General features: G+C 39.1%; 1 protein-coding gene across 6 annotated transcripts in view; it reads left to right on the top strand.

The window, feature by feature from the left end:
- Positions 1–17903, top strand: part of citb (citron rho-interacting serine/threonine kinase b) — a 95601-nt gene that overhangs the window by 60238 nt on the left and 17460 nt on the right. For 3 of the 6 annotated variants that reach the window (XM_014024901.1, XM_014024904.1, XM_014024905.1), the window contains 11 exons: positions 1935–2132; positions 8144–8337; positions 8951–9086; positions 9181–9285; positions 10327–10467; positions 10763–10882; positions 10981–11212; positions 12193–12351; positions 14544–14567; positions 16570–16734; positions 16872–17052. In XM_014024901.1, the coding sequence (XP_013880355.1) occupies positions 1935–2132; positions 8144–8337; positions 8951–9086; positions 9181–9285; positions 10327–10467; positions 10763–10882; positions 10981–11212; positions 12193–12351; positions 14544–14567; positions 16570–16734; positions 16872–17052 (1655 nt within the window). The remainder of the gene's footprint in view (positions 1–1934; positions 2133–8143; positions 8338–8950; positions 9087–9180; positions 9286–10326; positions 10468–10762; positions 10883–10980; positions 11213–12192; positions 12352–14543; positions 14568–16569; positions 16735–16871; positions 17053–17903) is intronic. The other 3 variants (XM_014024902.1, XM_014024906.1, XM_014024903.1) reach the window with 3 other exon arrangements.

Raw genomic sequence — 17903 nt, 5'->3', positions numbered from 1 at the left:
CCAGTGTGTGGTTTTGACTTGCCAGCTCGTGGCTAATAAAACCCTCACTCCGGAATTCTGGTGTTGTATGGCAATTATTTCTATCACAGATCATTTTATTTAACACTTGTGTTTTCACCTGATTTCAACCGTTATTGAACTCGTATTTCTTCAGTTTTAATGCATAATGCTGATTAAGATCTTTGAATGTAAACAGCTTATTATTGTTTTTAAAATAGTCAAGTCAAAACAGATGAACCCATTCTTGCATCATCCCCTTACATGTGCACAGACAGGCCCAGGGGTTACTGTTAAAGTATACTTGAGGGAGTCTGATAAAAGAATAGCTGAACATCGTGAAGTGGCTTTCTGTGTAAATTTGAAAATAGTTAATATTTTATCTGTTGAAGATAGCTTTTTGAGTGACCTCAGTTTGAAGAAACAGTTTACACCCAACAAGACTGATGAGCTAATGGCTGGTTTGAATCCTCCTGTGTCTGTGTCTCTGTCCTGTCCTCTCTGACCCCAGCTGGTCTAGGCAGATGCCTGTCCGTCCTGAGCCTGGAGGCTTGGTTTCTTCCTCTTTAAATGAGGCTATGGTTTCCACTGTCACCAATGTGCTGCTCAGGATGGGAGATTTGACACAATCTGCTGGCTTCCTTAGATACATTTTATAATGTATGTGAATGTTAATGTACAGTGCCATGGGACACTGTTTGTTGTGACTTAGCACAAGCTAAATAAACTGAATTAAATTTAAATGCAGTAAGCTAAAGCAAAAACAGCTTCAATCTTTAAATTTCTGTAAGAAAAATGCGTATTCAATAAACTGAAGTCTATATTAAACCACCATTGTTAAATAAAATAATTTGTAGAAGGAATCAAACCATACAATACCAGAATTCTGGATCTGAGTGAGGTTTAATGTCACCAGAGCTGACAGGAAACCACACTGGCCAAAAACCAGGAAGTTCATCAATTTATACACGATTCTTCAATGCCTGCATTCGCCGCCTACTGACCTACGGCTGAATCACAGGYACTCAGACAAAAATCTCATCTACTGTTATCATAACGTTTTAATTATGTGTTGTTATAATTCGGACTTGTAACTAATCTATATCAATCAAAACATAATAAATTAAACATTTTCAAAATTATAAAAAGGAAAACCTAAGAATATAGTGTTGTGCTTCTAACATCAGTACTAACCTCTAATAACTATAAATTTCTTCACTTCCATAGTAGTTCAGATGATTTCTATCTTAAATAGATTTCACATGATAAATTTTGCATTACAAGGTTATCTACATGAAATTCTGTRGATATTTACAAGCACAAATAGCAGCAACATATAGACCAAGCACTTCTACTGCATCCAGGGGTCACATCCAGCAGGAAGCTAATATTGTTAGCTTGAGAACTAAAGCCATATATATAAATTACTAATAAATATATGGCTTTAGTTTATACATAGCTACCACTATATCACCATGTACATCCATATATGTATTCGTTTGGGGGCTAACACAAAAGCTAACAGGCTAAGCTGAGGTTCTTCTTCCATGAAATAGCTCTGTTGTCCTCCATCCATATTTTCAGGCTGAGTAGTTTATACATTCTCCTCTCTGTCAACACATTTTATTTTTCATCAGATATWGTCCAAGATTAACTTTCAGGATGGATAGTTCTCTCCACTCTCACTGGAAAACCTAATGAATATCATCATTTACCCAGTTTGCTTTGTGGCGTTAATAAAATGGCGCCATCTGTGTGAGAACATTTTTTTATTTTATAAATAACTGAACAGCGCACAGTATTTTTAGTTTTTGTTTTACAGTTGAAGTATGTTTATAAAGAATATCTAATGTTACAAGTAATCGGGGATCCCAAATGTGCTTTTTATGTTTTTATCATCTTGGACTTGACGTTGGAGTGTTCTGATTTGTCTGCAGGTGATCACAGATCTGGAGGAGCAGCTGACCTCACTGACYCAGGAGAATGCCGAGCTGAACCGTCAGAACTTCTACCTGTCCAAGCAGCTGGATGAGGCCTCTGATGAGAGGGAGGATCGGCTGCAGCTCGGCCAGGATGTGGACAGGCTGCGGCGGGAGGTGGCTGACAGGGAAATGCACWTGAACAACCAGAAACAGGTAAGATGCTGCTAACATTATACTCTGCTACAACTGTACACAGTATACACAGTGAAAGTCAAAGAGTTACATCCACTCATCATGAGCATGAATGTCAGATTAATTTTAGGCTGTTGATTTATTTGAATTTCTTTGAAGGAATTTATGTGATTGATTAACTGAATTTTAGATCCAGTCTTGTAATTTCATACTTGATGCAGTCAGAAGAACAGAGTCAGTGTTTCTTATCAAAATGAGGCCTTTCTGTCTGTATAAACAAAGTTGGTTAAATTTTAATGTCTGACATAAAAGGTACTGCCCTCCAGGGGTGTGACCAGAAAGACAGATGTACATGATTCATCATTAATTATTGTGCAGTCTCTCCCTTAGATCAGCCTGGGACAGACTGGGCTGGTGAGAGGGATTGATAATGTTTTGGTTCTGATAAGTCCAAGGCTTTTTTCCACTCTGAGGCCTGCTGCTGGGAGCTGAGTCAGATTGAGAATAAAGGTTTTAGAAGAGAGATCAACAGTTTATGGCTTCCAATATATTGATCATGATTTTGTTACAGTTCTTTTCTAGGTCAGAAGGATTATAAAACATACAACTTCAAATATCTTTAAAAACAAGAACTAAGCGCTCAAGTCTGAATTTAAAGTTGATTTTTTTCCAGTCAGCAAAAGGTCTAAATTATTCACACATCTAAATCATTTAAAAAACTGTGCTATACTTGACAAGGTCCAATTAACCTCTTATTTTCCACTAGTGCCACTTGGTGTAGTGTCGGTATGGGTCAGTTCAGGTGCTTTTCCATTGACGTTCTAGTCCGGTTCCAGTAGGTGTGTTTTGGGAGGTTGGTGGAGGTGGAGGTGGTTTTGGGGTTTTTCGAAGAAGAGTTAATGCGCAAAATGAGAGATGGAAACACATTTGTTGAATAAGTTCTGAAATTTAAAAAATTTGCTAAAATTTTGAATTTAAATTGAACAGAAACATGACTAATGTCACTGCTACAATTGAAAACAATGGCACCTCGAGTTCTTGTAAAGGCAGTTCAGATGCAACCAGTGACCACCCCATAGCCAATCAGTGACGAACAGTGTTCTGATGTTGCATTTTGGTGTCAACTGGGACGGCTTGGAACCACAACCTAGTGGGTACTAAAAACAGGGCCGGTTCCATGAATCTGGCCTAATGGAAATGGCTTGGAACCGTACCAAACCGTACCGACACTACACTAAGTGGCACTAGTGGAAAAGGGGCATGACCAGAATTCACTGCAGCTGGTAGTTTGTCTAAAAATAGTTTGCTTGGCAGCACTTCTTGGATTGACACATGCTCAGAACAACAGAGAAGATCAAAGAGCGCAATAAAGGCCTAAGAAGAAGAACTGTAGATTCACAGAAGTTGGGGAAGTCTTTTGGTTCTGAACAACTTTAGATTCCAGCTCATCAGTTCCAAAACACGTATGTTCAAGTTATGTAAATGCTTCACCAGTTTGCAAACGTCTGGAAGAAGATCCACACTGTCACCCTCAGATGAAAGGAAGTTGTTCAGTCCTGCCATGAACTGGAAACTGTTGGATCACCAGTATTTCTATCCCCTGAAGCCAGTTTTACATCATCGTTCACTGGGAGGGTGCTGCCCAACAAAGAAGCTCCTGCTCCAAAGGTGACAGCTTCAGGCTTGATGGAAAAGATGATGGACCATCTTGATGACCAAGTATCTTCTGGAGAAATGTTTTATGGTAAGACTGATTTATTTGATCAGAATGACAGGAAGGACTAAAGGAAATCTTACAATACTGTACCAACAATCAAGCATGGTACCGCTGGATGGACTATTAAAGAACAAGGACTTCCTTCATATTGCTCAACTTATCCTCAAATCAGCAGCTACATGATTAAAACTTAGACACAGTTGGATGTTCTGAGTCCAAACACATCAAAGCTGGTTTCTGGTTAGATAAAACACGATGTTGTAATAAAGTTAATCTGTATTTTCAAACTGTTAAAAATATGGTGTTACAGAAATTTGGGCAGACAGCAGGCAGACAGTTGGAGAAGGTTTCACAAAGCTCAACTAGGCAGGAAACAAACAGAAGGTCAGCTGGGCACAAACATGTAAGGTGATTGGTATAGTTTGGCTCTACAAGCTCAAAGGTGTTACAGTAAATGAGAAGAAGAGAGGAAGAAAAACAAAACCATCTGAACCCTGACATGACTCAGCTAAAAAAGGAAGCAGTGCAGTTCTTGATTTTCTGTGTTCTCTATAACACCTTCAAAGTGTGAATTTATTACCAAGTAAACACACAAGCAAGTACATGAGCCCAGTCTTTAGTCAGTCACAGTTTATTATTCAGATAATATTATTGACTTTAATCTGCTGCAAAGTGCTACAGAAACATTACCAGCTTTAAAACATGACTCTGCCACTGCTGTGCTCCTTTTACTGGAGTTCAGGTTTTGGCAACTTCCCTCTCTCCAGGTTCTGTGTTTTCCTTTCATGTGATAAATCCACAATAACTTGTGACAGGTGACCTCAACGTCTCACAGCTCTGAAGGAGCTAAGTGTGAATCAAATGGCCGAAGCTAACAATATTTCAGTATTGTTACATGTTGTATTCTGGTTGCTGTAAGAGAGACAGAGACAGAGAGAGAAGGGAGGCAGTGAGATATGTTCACTGCCCCAGTGGGAGGATATGTGTGTGGGTGTCCAGCAGCGCTCTCAGTCCCGCTGGTTGTGTAACCAGAGATGGAAGTCATAGACGAGGGATGGGGCGGTGTGTGGGAGGGATGTGTCATCCCCATCACTCCCAGGTCGTGTCAGCTGTAGAAGCGTTGGACTTCAGAAGGCTGTGGTGTTGCTGCAGCATCGACAGAGGCTATATTTGTCTTCAAGAGCTTTGGCTGAAGCGCTGCGTTCTAAGACGTGAACCACCAGTAGAGCTGATGAAAATCATTTTTTTATATCTCGCAACAAGTTTTTGACATAATTCTGGCTATTTGATCACATTTCTTGGCAGAATAGGTAGAGGGTGTTTTTTTTTAATTGGTTTGTTTTCTGGCACAGACCTGATTTTTAAATTCCACAATGTTTCAAGATGGTTGAGCAGGTTAGGGTTTTGGGAAACCCATTCCAGAAGCTAAATGTTAACAGGATTTATCTTGAAACCAGTACTGATGTGTGTTTGGGATCAGTCTCATTGGAACATGCAAACTTATCTTACTTTAAAATCAAGTTCACTGTTAGCTTAAACTAATTCACCTGTGGACAGAAACACTGGTGTTTCAGTAGTTTCCTGTTCATGATGAAGAAGAAATATGCAAAATCCAGTTTTGTTAGCAGGATTTTGTTGTGTTGTTAGAGACTCTAGGAGGCAGAAAAGTTAAATTTAGTCTCTCCTGGTTCTGCAAAGATATCTTTATATTCTGTTTGGGTCAGATTTTTCAGCTTGTTCGGTTTTCTCTATTTTCTATGATGTTTTCTAAACTATTAAGTCAAATCATCTGTGACGGAATTACCATATAAGGTCTGGACTAGGGCTGGGCGGTATGACCTGAAATTCATATCACTGTATAAACTGCATCAATTCAAGGTAACGGTATATATCACGGTAGAAAATTATCTTAAAAAGTAAAGATAATGTAATTTTTACAGCTTTTTTTTTCAGAAAACTGTAATCTTAATCAAACTCAGCATTTTTGCTTTAATATCTGCCTGCCAAACAATGAGCTTCTGCCTGCTGAACTTATCAGCTGCTGCGCTCTCATCTTCATCGCTGCTCGCTCATCGTCATCATCATCATCATCAGAGCAGAAGCTGACTTTACATTAGCAAGATGGATTTATGGCTGAACAAACGTCCACGTCTATTTTTTTAATTGTCTCTGTGGGTAACAATACATAAAAGACAAAAATTTTCTCCGTCAACTTGGGTGTGAAAAATATGGTTGTTAAAGCTTCGCTCTGCGCGACAGGCAGCGGGAGAGTCTGGGGGTGGGGGTCCTGATGTAACCTTTCTACAGCGGGAGGGGGTAATTTTGAGGATTTATTCTCTCAATACGTGTTTTAAAACGCTAGAATTTCTTCGTTATATTTCGAACTCCTGCTCAGTTGTCTCTGCACTCGCAGCTTTGTTGACACAGGTGTGATGACGTAATGACGATAGGACGGTAGTGGGTAAATTTCTACCGTAGGCCAATTTCATACCGTTTCTACCATCTACCGCATACACCGCACAGCCCTAGTCTGGACTTACTCAATTTCCTCGTCTTAATTCTCCTCTGGTTCTGGGTCAGACTCTGGCTTCAACATGTAAGGCTCGATGACATTTTTAAATTAAATTGTAAATAAAACATTTCTGTATCACTAGAAAATGTAACCCCTGCTCTCAAACCGTAGTGGACCGGTCTGGAAGCAAGAGGGGGGCGGGGCTTGAAGCCTCACAAAGGAACAGTGACAAAACCAGCTGCTTTGAGATAAACCTCAGAAAAGTGGTAAAGGACAAGCTGGTAATGTTAGAATGATTAGAAATTCAGACCAAAGCATTGCCGTTCCACTTTATAAAGACCACAACTGAAGGATTTAAATGTGAAAAGCAAGGATTTAAGAGCATCATATATCTACTTTAAGCTTGAGCCTTGATGCTAACTGGGTTATTCTTGAAGCTTAACTTACTTTTCTCCTTCTTCTATTTTCCCCTGAACTTTCACTATGTTCTGAGTACTGATCAATCAAATAATTCATTTCAAACAAATCATTTTAAGCTGTCAAAGAAAAATTACCAGCTGCAGTCCTTCATGATTGCTAACAAATGGTTAAGAACCTTCAGTACCACTTATTAAAGGACTTAGATCAGGGGTGTCAAAGTCATTTTCACAGAAGGCCATATGAGTGTAACGGTGGCCCTCAAAGGGCCAGCTGTAATTAATGTCTACATTTTGTGTTTAACTTTGACTAAACATGAAATGTCACATTCCTTCGTCTCATTGCTGCGTCTGAGTACTGCTAGCAATAACTGAGCTCTATGTGGTATTTCTTGCATAGAAACAGCATTTTAACATTCTTTACATGTGTGACTGACTAAATGTGAAATAACTAATAAAGAAATACTACTAAATGTAAAAGTAAGAATTTTCCTCGTTGCTGAGGTGTGGTAAGTTTTGGTATTCAACAAGTRAAAATTGCTGGGTCAAAAATCTACTTAAGTTAAAGTACTGAAGTACTTACTTTTAAAAATACTCAAGTATTCAAAAGTACAAATTAAAGTTTCTATTATCAGTACATTGCTGTCTTGTTTTCAGAGTGATTTTACAGAACCTTATAACTCTCAGAAACCACCTGATGTACTGACACATTGAACCACTCTGCTACAAATTCTACACCACCTGTAAAGACTTCAGCATAAAAACACAATAAAGTGAGCAGTGAGTTCTTAACTGCAGARATGTAGTTTATCTGTGGTGAACACATAAGACATTTAAACTGATACAAACAATGTTTCAGTCCTAAAATCAAACACTGAGCTGAGATATGAGTGTCTTCAAACATCTCCATTGCTGGGTTCTGTTTGAAATAAAGGTGGAGCTCAGCTCACGTCCATTAACAAAGATGATGTAATTCCAAATCTGTCCCAGGTGTGAGCTATGACTGTGATTGCTTCTCCTTGTGAAGAACATAGTGTGGCATTTCAAGAAAGAAAAATGGCAACAGCTGATTACAAAACTATGCTGAACCAAAAGTAAAGAGTAACTAACAAGCTTTTAAGGATGTAGTGGAGTCATTATATATTTGTCTTTGAAATGTAGTGGAGTGAAATACATAAGTACCCCCAAAAATAATTAATCAAGTAAAGTAAAAATACTCAAAAAATGTACTTAGGTACAGTAGATGTACTTCATAACTGTCCACCACTGCCAACATACAGTTAATAATGTATATTTTCTATACCTTTCTCAGCTTTTTCTAAATAATTAATTTTAAAGAAAGTACCGGTAAGTTTTTTTGTAAATGTGTTACTTCTGCTCTGAACAGAACCTGGAGACCCTGAAGACCACTTGCACCATGCTGGAGGAGCAGGTTCTGGAGCTGGAGACGATGAATGACGAGCTGCTGGAGAAGGAGAGACAGTGGGAAGCCTGGAGAGCGACGCTGGAGGAGGAGAAGAACCAGGCAGAGAGGAGGAACAGGGAGATCCAAAGGATGCTGGACACGGAGAAACAGAACAGGTGACATGATTCGCTCATCCACACTGAATCACTGCGACTGTGAACACATCAGTGACTGGACTGCTTTGGAAGGAGGCAGATGGTTTGCCCTGCTTTTATGTGTTCATATTGTGTGTTAGGCTTTTGTTACTAAACCAAGGAGATAAGACGTGTTTTAGGGCACATTTAACAAAACATCAAAGTTTATTTCTTTTATTTTTCACATTTCATTGAAACAGTGAAGTATTAGTCTTAAAACATCTTATATATTAGAACAAATGCATAGATTTAAGAAAATATAAATATTTTTGTAGTTGTTATTGTTTTTACTTATGGTCCTTCCACCTACACACACTGAATGCAACAAGGCGTATTCTCTCGGGTCTGCTAAAAGGTATTCTTGGAAACAAAAAGGTTGTTTTCTGAGTTATTGTTGGCAGGAAAGAACAGGACAATAAAAACTGGGTAAGCTACAGGCATTTCATAACACATAGAAATGCTGGATCGTCCTTTAGCATTAAACCTCATTCTACATTTAACAGAATAACATAAAAAATTAGGATTGACCTGGAAGAGCATGCCTTTTAAGGCTTAAACTAACAAACAGAAAACAAAGACTGTGTTGATGCCTCAGGCTCCGTGCAGAGCAGCGCAGCTCTGAGTCTCGTCAGGCTGTGGAACAGGCGGTCAAGGAGCACAAAGCTGAAATCCTGGCTCTGCAGCAGGCCCTCAAAGACCAGAAACTCAAAGCTGAGAGCCTCGCAGACACTGTAAGAGTTTCCACATTACTGATGTTAGCTTTGTCTGGTCACCAGCGTCACACCAAACCTTACTTTTTTGTTTTTTCCTTTTCTTGCTCCTCAGTTAAATGATCTGGAGAAGAAGCATTCCATGCTGGAGATGAACGCCCGCAGTTTGCAGCAGAAGCTAGAGAGTGAGCGGGAAGTGAAGCAGAGACTGCTGGAAGAAGTACAGTGGCTTCACATCTCACCAGTTTACCTCTTTACATTTACTCATTATTTGCAAAAAACAGTTGTTTTTAAACTTTATGATGAACATTAAAGTGGACATATCATGTTTTTAAATCCTTTTTAACATTTAAATCATTTAGTTGGTGTCTTTATAAAGTGGAACTACAAAGCTTTAGTCTGAATTACTCCTTATTCTGCCTTTACCAGCCCCTCTTTCACCTCTTTTTCTGAGGTGTGCCTCAAAGCAGCTGGTTTTGTTACTGCTCCTTTAAGATGCTTTAAGCCCCGCCCCCTCCTGCTTCCAGACCGCTCCACGCTGGTTTGAGAGCAGTTTACGTTTTCTAGCTTGCAGAAACGTTTTATTTACAATTTCATTAAAATATGTCAACAACAGAAGACGTCCATCCAGCCTTACATGTTAGAACCAGAGTCTGACCCAGAACCAGAGTCTGTTCCAGAACAAGAGTCTGACCCAGAGTCAGAGTCTGACCCAGAACCAGAGTCTGACCCAGAACCAGAGGAAAATTAAGACGAGGAAATTGAGTAAGTCCAGACCTTATTTGGTTTTTCTGTCACAGATAGTTTGACATAATAGTCCAGAAAATGTAATAGAAAATAGAGCAAACAGAATGGGCTGAAAAATCTGACCCAAACAGAATATAAAGATATCTTTTCAGAACCAGGAGGTACTAAATTCAACTTTTCTGCCTCCTAGAGACTCCAAGTCCACAACAAAATGTATTTAACAAATAAAAAAGTGGATTTTACAGGATATGTCCCCTTTAAGTGTACAATAACTGGTCTGAATTTTTTTGATTAGATTGTTTTGTTTGTAATGTGTTTTATTTTCTGTGTTGGTCTCTGCTGAGGCAGAGACTAATGGGGTACCATGAACCAAACTAAACAAGTAAATTATCATTAAAAGACAAATAAAAACTGTTGAACCATGCTGAAAGGTTCACATGGAGCTGTCACTGAAAGCAACAAAGAAGCACAAGCTCCCAACATCCAGGCTTTAATGTAACATTTTCATCCACAGCAAGAGAAACTGCAGCAGCAGCTGGATGCTCAGAAGAGTCACATATTCCGCCTGACCCAGGGGCTGCAGGATGCTTTGGACCAGACCGATTTGCTCAAAACTGAGAGGACTGACTTGGAATACCAGCTGGAGAATATCCAGGTGCTTCTACACACGCGCATGCATGCATATGAGCTATTATTCGTAAAAGACACATACATAAAGATGACGGGGCGATGAGCCTGTAAGTGCTGAGCTAAATCTTTGTTTCGTTCTCAGTCTYGTTTTTCTCCCCACTGTTCTGAACCACACAAACAACCCACCAGCCCCCACTGCACACACTTAGTTTACTTCACAACGTACAGCCCCCCCACACCTCCACTCTGTCTCTCTGTCACCCTCTGTGTGAAGTGAAGTACTTGAGGAGAAATTCATGGCAGTAGTGATGTTCACTTAGCTCCACCTGCAGGCTGTATACTCTCATGAGAAGGTGAAAATGGAGGGAACCATCACCCAGCAGACCAAACTCATCGACTTCCTTCAGGCCCAGGCTCATGGCGGCTCCAAGAAGAAAAAAGTGAGACAAGTGGAAATCACAAAACGTTTTTGAAATAAAGGAAGACGTCTACATTCTCTCCATGTTTGTCTGCTTCTATTGGCTTCTGTGTCTCTCAGGGTCTTTTCGGACGTCGGCGAGAGGACCTGTTGGCTGCCATGGCTGCTCAGGCTCAAGCTCAGGGTCAGAGTCAGGGTCAAAGCCAGGTGCCCCCTGTGCCCCCCATCCAGCCGGTGCCTCTGCAGTACAGCGACATGAAGGCAGCTCTGGATAAAGAGCGGTCTCGTTGCTCAGAGCTGGAAGATGCTCTGCAGAAAATGAGAAATGAGCTCCGATCTCTGAGAGAGGAAGGTCAGACTGCCCTACAGCAACTCATGCATTCTAATATACACAAAAACCAAGGCAGTTTTCTCTTGAATGGAAAGATTTTCTCTACACATTGCAATCTCACAACGTTGACAACATTCTTTCTCACTTTGTTTTTTATTTTAAAGTTTTATTAATTGTAGCATATTTGAGTGAAGAAAATAAGGATGATGAACTTTCTCGACACTACTACACACATGTATTTACACTCGTAAGGTTTAAGGGCCACCATGGGTGTAATTTRTGGTGGATCACAATTATTTGATCCAGTCAATAAAACCCACCCTCCAAAAAATATTATCACTTGCTCTAACACAATAGAAATGAACTGGTTAAGTACGCAGCTGCAACTCTGTTGATGTCTTTAGGTAATTTTGACCTGAGTTCAACACTTATGATGTCATATATGTACGTTTAAGCATAATCACTTAAAATAACATGCAGRGGTTTAGTCTGATTGTCACATTATGGCTSGATTTGTTGAATCGTGTGTTGTAATTCTTCCTATCCAGGTTGTAGTGCACCAGGTAAATTCTGTATATACTCCTAAGTAATTTAGGTATGTGGTGTAAAACATCTTAAAAATGTAAATATTTGTTACTGTTGGAAAAAATGAAGAAAAGAACATTATCCTTTTCTTAATTGTTCAACTAACATGGAWCAGTAAATACAAAGAAAACAGGAAAGTTAAGTAAATCACAGTAAAAGCATTACAATGTATTTTAACCCCAAAGTTTTTTTCCTTTTTTTTTTTGTCAGCGTTTTGCGATACCATCTAAAATTATGACAGAGTAATTGTAGTTGAGCTGGTGTACATTTACATGTTTTAGTTTAAAGCTGCACAACATCCTGCTCACACACTGACCCACTTAATAATATTTGAACAACAGGAAACATTCTGAGCTTGTAAAAGTTGTAAAACAGCATTAAAGTGTTGTAAGTTTTATTTATGACTCCACACGCAGCTCTCCAGTGTAAGGACCACAGCAGCACTACTAACCCAGCCACAGCAAGGCAGCAGATAATCCTGTCTGCCATGGTGAAGTCCCCCGAGCACCAGCAGGGCCCCACCAGCCTGGCACCTTCCAACTCAGGACGCAGAAAAGACACCCCAACCCCCGAGGGTGAGTGAAGGAAGGAACCTGAACACCTTAAAGGGCACATATCATGCAAAATCCACATTTTTAGCTCTTATATACATTTCGTTTTGTACTTGGAGTTTCASAGTTTAATTTAGGGTGCATTCACACCAGCCCTGTTAAGTCTGCTTTAATTGAGCTCTAGTTTAGTTTAGTTTAGTTTAGTTTACTTTAGTTTACTTTAGTTTAGTTTAGTTTACTTTAGTTTACTTTCCTTTAGCTTAGTTTACTTTAGCTTAGTTTAGTTTAGTTTAGCTTAGTTTAGTTTAGTCATTCATTCATTTCATTTAAAAACAAAGTAAATTCAATATACAAAAAATACAAATGACTAATAAAATAAAATGAAAGGCAGCAGAAGGAAGAAAGAAAATCTTATAATATCTGCACCTTTTCCATCAAAAGAAATTCAAACAATAATAATAAAAAACAGAATTTTTTTTTATAAAAATCAAGTCTTTCTCAGACAATTTTTAAGGAAATATATCAAGTCACTTCATATTTCTTCAACAGACTGGATTTTACCATTATCCTAAACTTATACATTGATCCTGCACTTTTAATATCATACTCCAGATTATTCAACAGTTTTATTCCTTGCACTGAAGTACGTCGTTCCTTCAAACTAGTTCGGATTTTAGGTTTCACAAACACCTCTGTCCCTTTTAAAAYGCAATAACTCTGTCTCTTAACAAAATTCGATTGGATGTTCAAAGGTAATATATCCTTATGAGCCTTATACATAATCTGCAAAATGTTGTAATCAACCAACTCAGAGAATTTCAATAATTTCAATTGACAAAATAATGTATTTGATGGGTAATCATGATGTTTTTGGTGATAAWTCTTATAGCTCTTTTCTGCAAAATAAAAACAGGATTTGTAATTGTTTTACACRCCTTCCCCCAGACTTCAACACAGTAAACCAAATGTGGAACAATCATTACATTATACAACATATACAAAGCTTTATCATTAAACAACTCCCTTACTTTATATAGTAATGCAATAGTTTGTTTGCTAGAGATGTGATGTTCACAAACGATCCAAATCTTTTGAATGGCTCTTTACAAYGAGCGATAGGAGCTGAGTCGCGGGCAGTGACGAGCCATATATAGTTTTATTTTTTTTATCCCTCATATAATCTTTATTTTTTTATCCTTAAATCGCTCCTGCTTTGCTTTGTTTCACGGAAAACAGGCAGAGCGGTGGAGTACAGAAGCTCACGGGGAAAGGGCAAGGGGGATTTCCGCTCGACAAAACACGTTCCACCCACGTAACGTGATGACGTCATCACATACGGCTACGGGATGACGTAACTYGTTCAAAATCAAAAGGCTCATTTGAACGGCTCTATGAAACAATCGGCTCCTCAACGGATCCCTTCAAAGAGCCATTTATCCCATCTCTAGTTGTAGTGAACTCTGGTGCGGCTCGATTACATGTGTGAACCGGAGACCACTCCAAAAGCAGGAAGAGGACCATAACGCAGGTCATTCTGAGTAATAACAGTGATAAAGTTACTCATATCTTGTAAATACCTCACTGGGCCTCTGTATAAGGTGGACATCACTGCTGTGAGGATGGMTGTGCTCCTTCTCAGTGAACGCCGCCTCACATGTAGCCGTCTCAGCTGCCGTGTGTGGGGGCTTGGGGTCGGGGGGTGAAGCACCCCATTTGGATTTATAGGAACAGCCTCAAAACGAGTTGATCTGAGACACACATCAGAAAAGTAGGGGCTGGTAAAGTTAAAATAGGAATTCAGACCAAAGCATTGCAGTTCTACATTTTATAGACAACAAATTGATTTAAATGTGAAAAAGATGGGTTTTAAAGCATGATTGTGGGCTATACTACCCTGAACATGTCTGATCTTTGAARCTAAGTGGGGTTTGGCTTTGTTAGTACTTGGGTGGGAGACCACATGGGAATACCAGGTGCCATAAAACCAATATAGGAGTTGTGCCACCATTGGAACTCTAGCAATGAAAAACCTTTGATTGTCATAGGTCACCTTCTATATAAGATAACTTAGATGAGATTAAAGCATGATATGTCTCCTTTAAACCTAACACATGCTGTTTTCTTAGCAACACATTCACACAATGATAACTCACAATATTTATATTCCAGTTAATCATTTGTGAAGCTTTTATTATCCTTTYTTACACACCTTTCAGAGAGAAGGAGAGTCACTTTTGAAAGTAAGTTGTCCAAAGTTGTGATTTTCACAGTTCGATCTCTTCTTTTCTCCTTTTGCCACCTTCACATCTTTGGCAGGCCAGATTTTGAAAGCTCTGCACTATTTGAGATGTCAGCTCCCACCTTGTTTGTCAAATAAAGTTGAAAAGGCTTCAGTGCAAAGCTTTTGAAATCTGCAGCATTCTGACTTTGGTTGCTGCTTGGTTACCTTGCTCTGTTATAATCCCACCTGAACTTCACATCATACACAGAGATGCACCGTACAGTAAACTCTGCAAAGCCTTTGAACACATWTTCACAACTAAAGGTATTATCCAGTCATTTTTTAAAAATCTAACAGATAAAAATGCATCAGACATGTCAAGCCTTTGGGATTTCCATCTAAATTTGACATCATTGTAACTGGGGAAAAGCAGTGTTTTTTTTTTGTTTTTTTTTTGATGATTCAAACTCCAGTGAAAATGGGAAACATCCAAGAATTAATGTCACCATCACAGCTGGGTTTAATCTRTTTGTTTGATCTATTTTACAACACAAGCACCTGCTTGTATTTTCAGTATCAGGATATAATATGAATTATTTGAATTTTAACAGATTCTAAAAATATTCAAGTCTATCTTCAATGTGCATTAACACACAACAGAAAGCTCCAGGTCAGTATTTATTAAACAAAACCAAAACTAAAACCAAAAAACTACAAGAATGAACCATGTGCTGCTGATCAAGTGATCTCATTTCATCGTCAGGTGTTTTAACACAAAGCCAGAGAATGATGTCAGCAATGAGCCTGGAGAAGAGGCTGTTACTGCCAGTCAGTCTAAGGAGTACTTAAGCTCATTTTCCAACAACTATTTTACAGAGAGATGGATTATTAACAGTTTATCATAGGAAAACTCCTGACCACCGCTCTATATAGGACCTTTTTAACCTCGAGCAGAAAAGTTCTGTAAAATGTCAAACATRCATGTACCTTTCATTATAAACTTCCTGGCCAAAAAAAAAGTTGCCACCAAAAAAAATAAAAGGTCACACACTGTAATATTTGTTTGGATCACCTTTAGCTTTGATTACAGCACACATTCTCTGTGTCATTGTTTGGATAATCTTCATTGTCACCAGATTTATTTCCATCCAGTTACATTAATGTTTCACCAACATCTTTCATTGATGATGGTAGAGTCTGACCTTCTCCAGCACATCCCAAAGATTCTCAGTGGACTCTGTGGAGCCAGTCCATGTGTGAAAATGATGTCTCATGCTCCCTGAACCACTCTGTCACAATTCCAGCCCCATGAATCCTGGCATTGTCATCTTGGAATATGTCCGTGYCATCAGGGAAGAAACAATCATTGAAGGAATAACCTGGTCATTCAGTATATTCAGGTCAGCTGACCTCATTCTTTGAGCCCAGACTGTTGCTGAACCTAGACCTAACCACCTGCACCAACCCCACATCTTAGAGCTTAGTTACATCCTGTTGGCACCTTCTTTTTGGCCAGGTAGTGTATATGACACAGTATTTTACACACTGTAAACAACAGTTCTTCCCTAACTCCCACACTGATCAGCATATTGAGGGCAGTAGGAGGGCTCACTGTCTTGTCTCTGCTGCAGGAGCTGAGATTTAAACCCCCGATGTTCTGATTGGAAGATGACCTCTCTATCAAAGCCAAAATACTGGGTGGATAAATATCCAATATAGTTACCAACCTTACATTAATGTATTGAATTTGTAAAAGACTTGAAAACAATATTGGATACATGACAAACAAATTTCAAACCAACTGGATAATACTTTTAAAAAACAGGAGTAACAAGTAAGAAAACTAATAAGAATCAGCATTTTTTTATACATTTTTTTGTTATCAGAGTTTACTTGCAAATGCATTTTGCTCAACATCTTCCAGTTTCTTCTGTAGCATGAAGAYGTTTTTGAGGTGTTGAATCTACCTGACAGACAAACGCACTGAAGCTGTCCTCACTCTGTTCCCTGACCCTGTTCAGAGTACAGTCGTCGTTTGAAGGACAGTCAGAGGGACAGGGACAGGGAGAGGGTCCTGCACCACAACACCCCTCACCGATTCACCGTGGGACTCAACATGAGAGCTGCCAAGTGTACTGTGTGCCTCGACACTGTTCACTTTGGCCGCCAAGCAGCAACCTGTCTCGGTGAGTGAAAGATCCAGGAGGACAGACCCACAACTAATGACCCACACCTTCATACAACCTGATAATAAAACAAAGTTCTTGTTTTTTGTGTGTGACCATACGYCTCACTGCTGTTTATTGAACCTTTTCCCCACTAGAATGTCATGCTTTGTGCCACCCAAAGTGCTCAGCATACCTTCCATCGACGTGCGGCATGTCCAGCGACTGCTCCCTGCATCTTTCTGATGGGCTGTGTCGAGACAAAGGCAGCTCTGCGGGTCAACAGCTCAAAGAGGCTGGTGGACACATGCAYCTCGAGGGCTGGATGAAACAACCCAGGTTAGCTATGAACACACTGACAYGGGGGACCTTTACACAACTTTAGCTGCTGCTGTTCAAAACCAAAAATACTCCTTTTGGAACAAATCTACAAATACTCCTACAGTATAAGAGAATCCAGCATCAGAGCCCAAAACAGACACTCTATTATTTTCTGTTTGATACGACAAACATTTTGTACTAAAAGAAGTCAGCTGAGATTTAAGAGAAACTAGGTATATTAAAGCAGGGCTGTCAAACTCAAGGGCAACATGAGCATTAGGATGGCCCTCAAAGGGCCTGTTGTTGTTAGTGTTGATGTTTTGTGTTTAATTTCGACTAAACACAGAACATCAGAATAACTGACATGCATTATGGGAGATGTAGTTTGAGCTTGTTGTTTTAACAGTGTTTAGTGAATGTAGAAATGTTTTCTTATGAGCCTTTAGCCAAGATTCTGAGGTTTATTTTGATACTAAACATGTCCATGTTTAACTAACAGATCTTAAGTTAAGAAGTCAGAAGAAATATAAAATGGGAAATGAAGGTTTCATCTTTAACCTCTTGAACACCATGAGCAAAACAGCATTTCCCATTTTCTATTTCTTTTAACTTCTGTTAACCTAAGATCTGTAAGTTGAACCTCGACATGTTTGGTACTAATAGAAAGCCAAGAATCTTGGCTTAAAGCTCATCGATATTTACATTCACCAAACACAGTTCAAACAACAGGCAGTTGAATTAGAAAGTAATCCAACTGTACAAAATGGGATTGTTGCAAATCAGAAAATACATTACAACAAATCAGTAAATACATTACAACAAATCAGTAAATACATTACAACAAATCAGTAAATACATTACAACAAATA

The sequence above is a fragment of the Austrofundulus limnaeus genome, unplaced genomic scaffold (assembly GCF_001266775.1).
Source record: "Austrofundulus limnaeus strain Quisiro unplaced genomic scaffold, Austrofundulus_limnaeus-1.0 Scaffold445, whole genome shotgun sequence".
NCBI lineage: Eukaryota > Metazoa > Chordata > Actinopteri > Cyprinodontiformes > Rivulidae > Austrofundulus > Austrofundulus limnaeus.
Note: the sequence above shows the minus strand (reverse complement) of the source record. Positions and strands in the feature narration are given on the sequence as shown.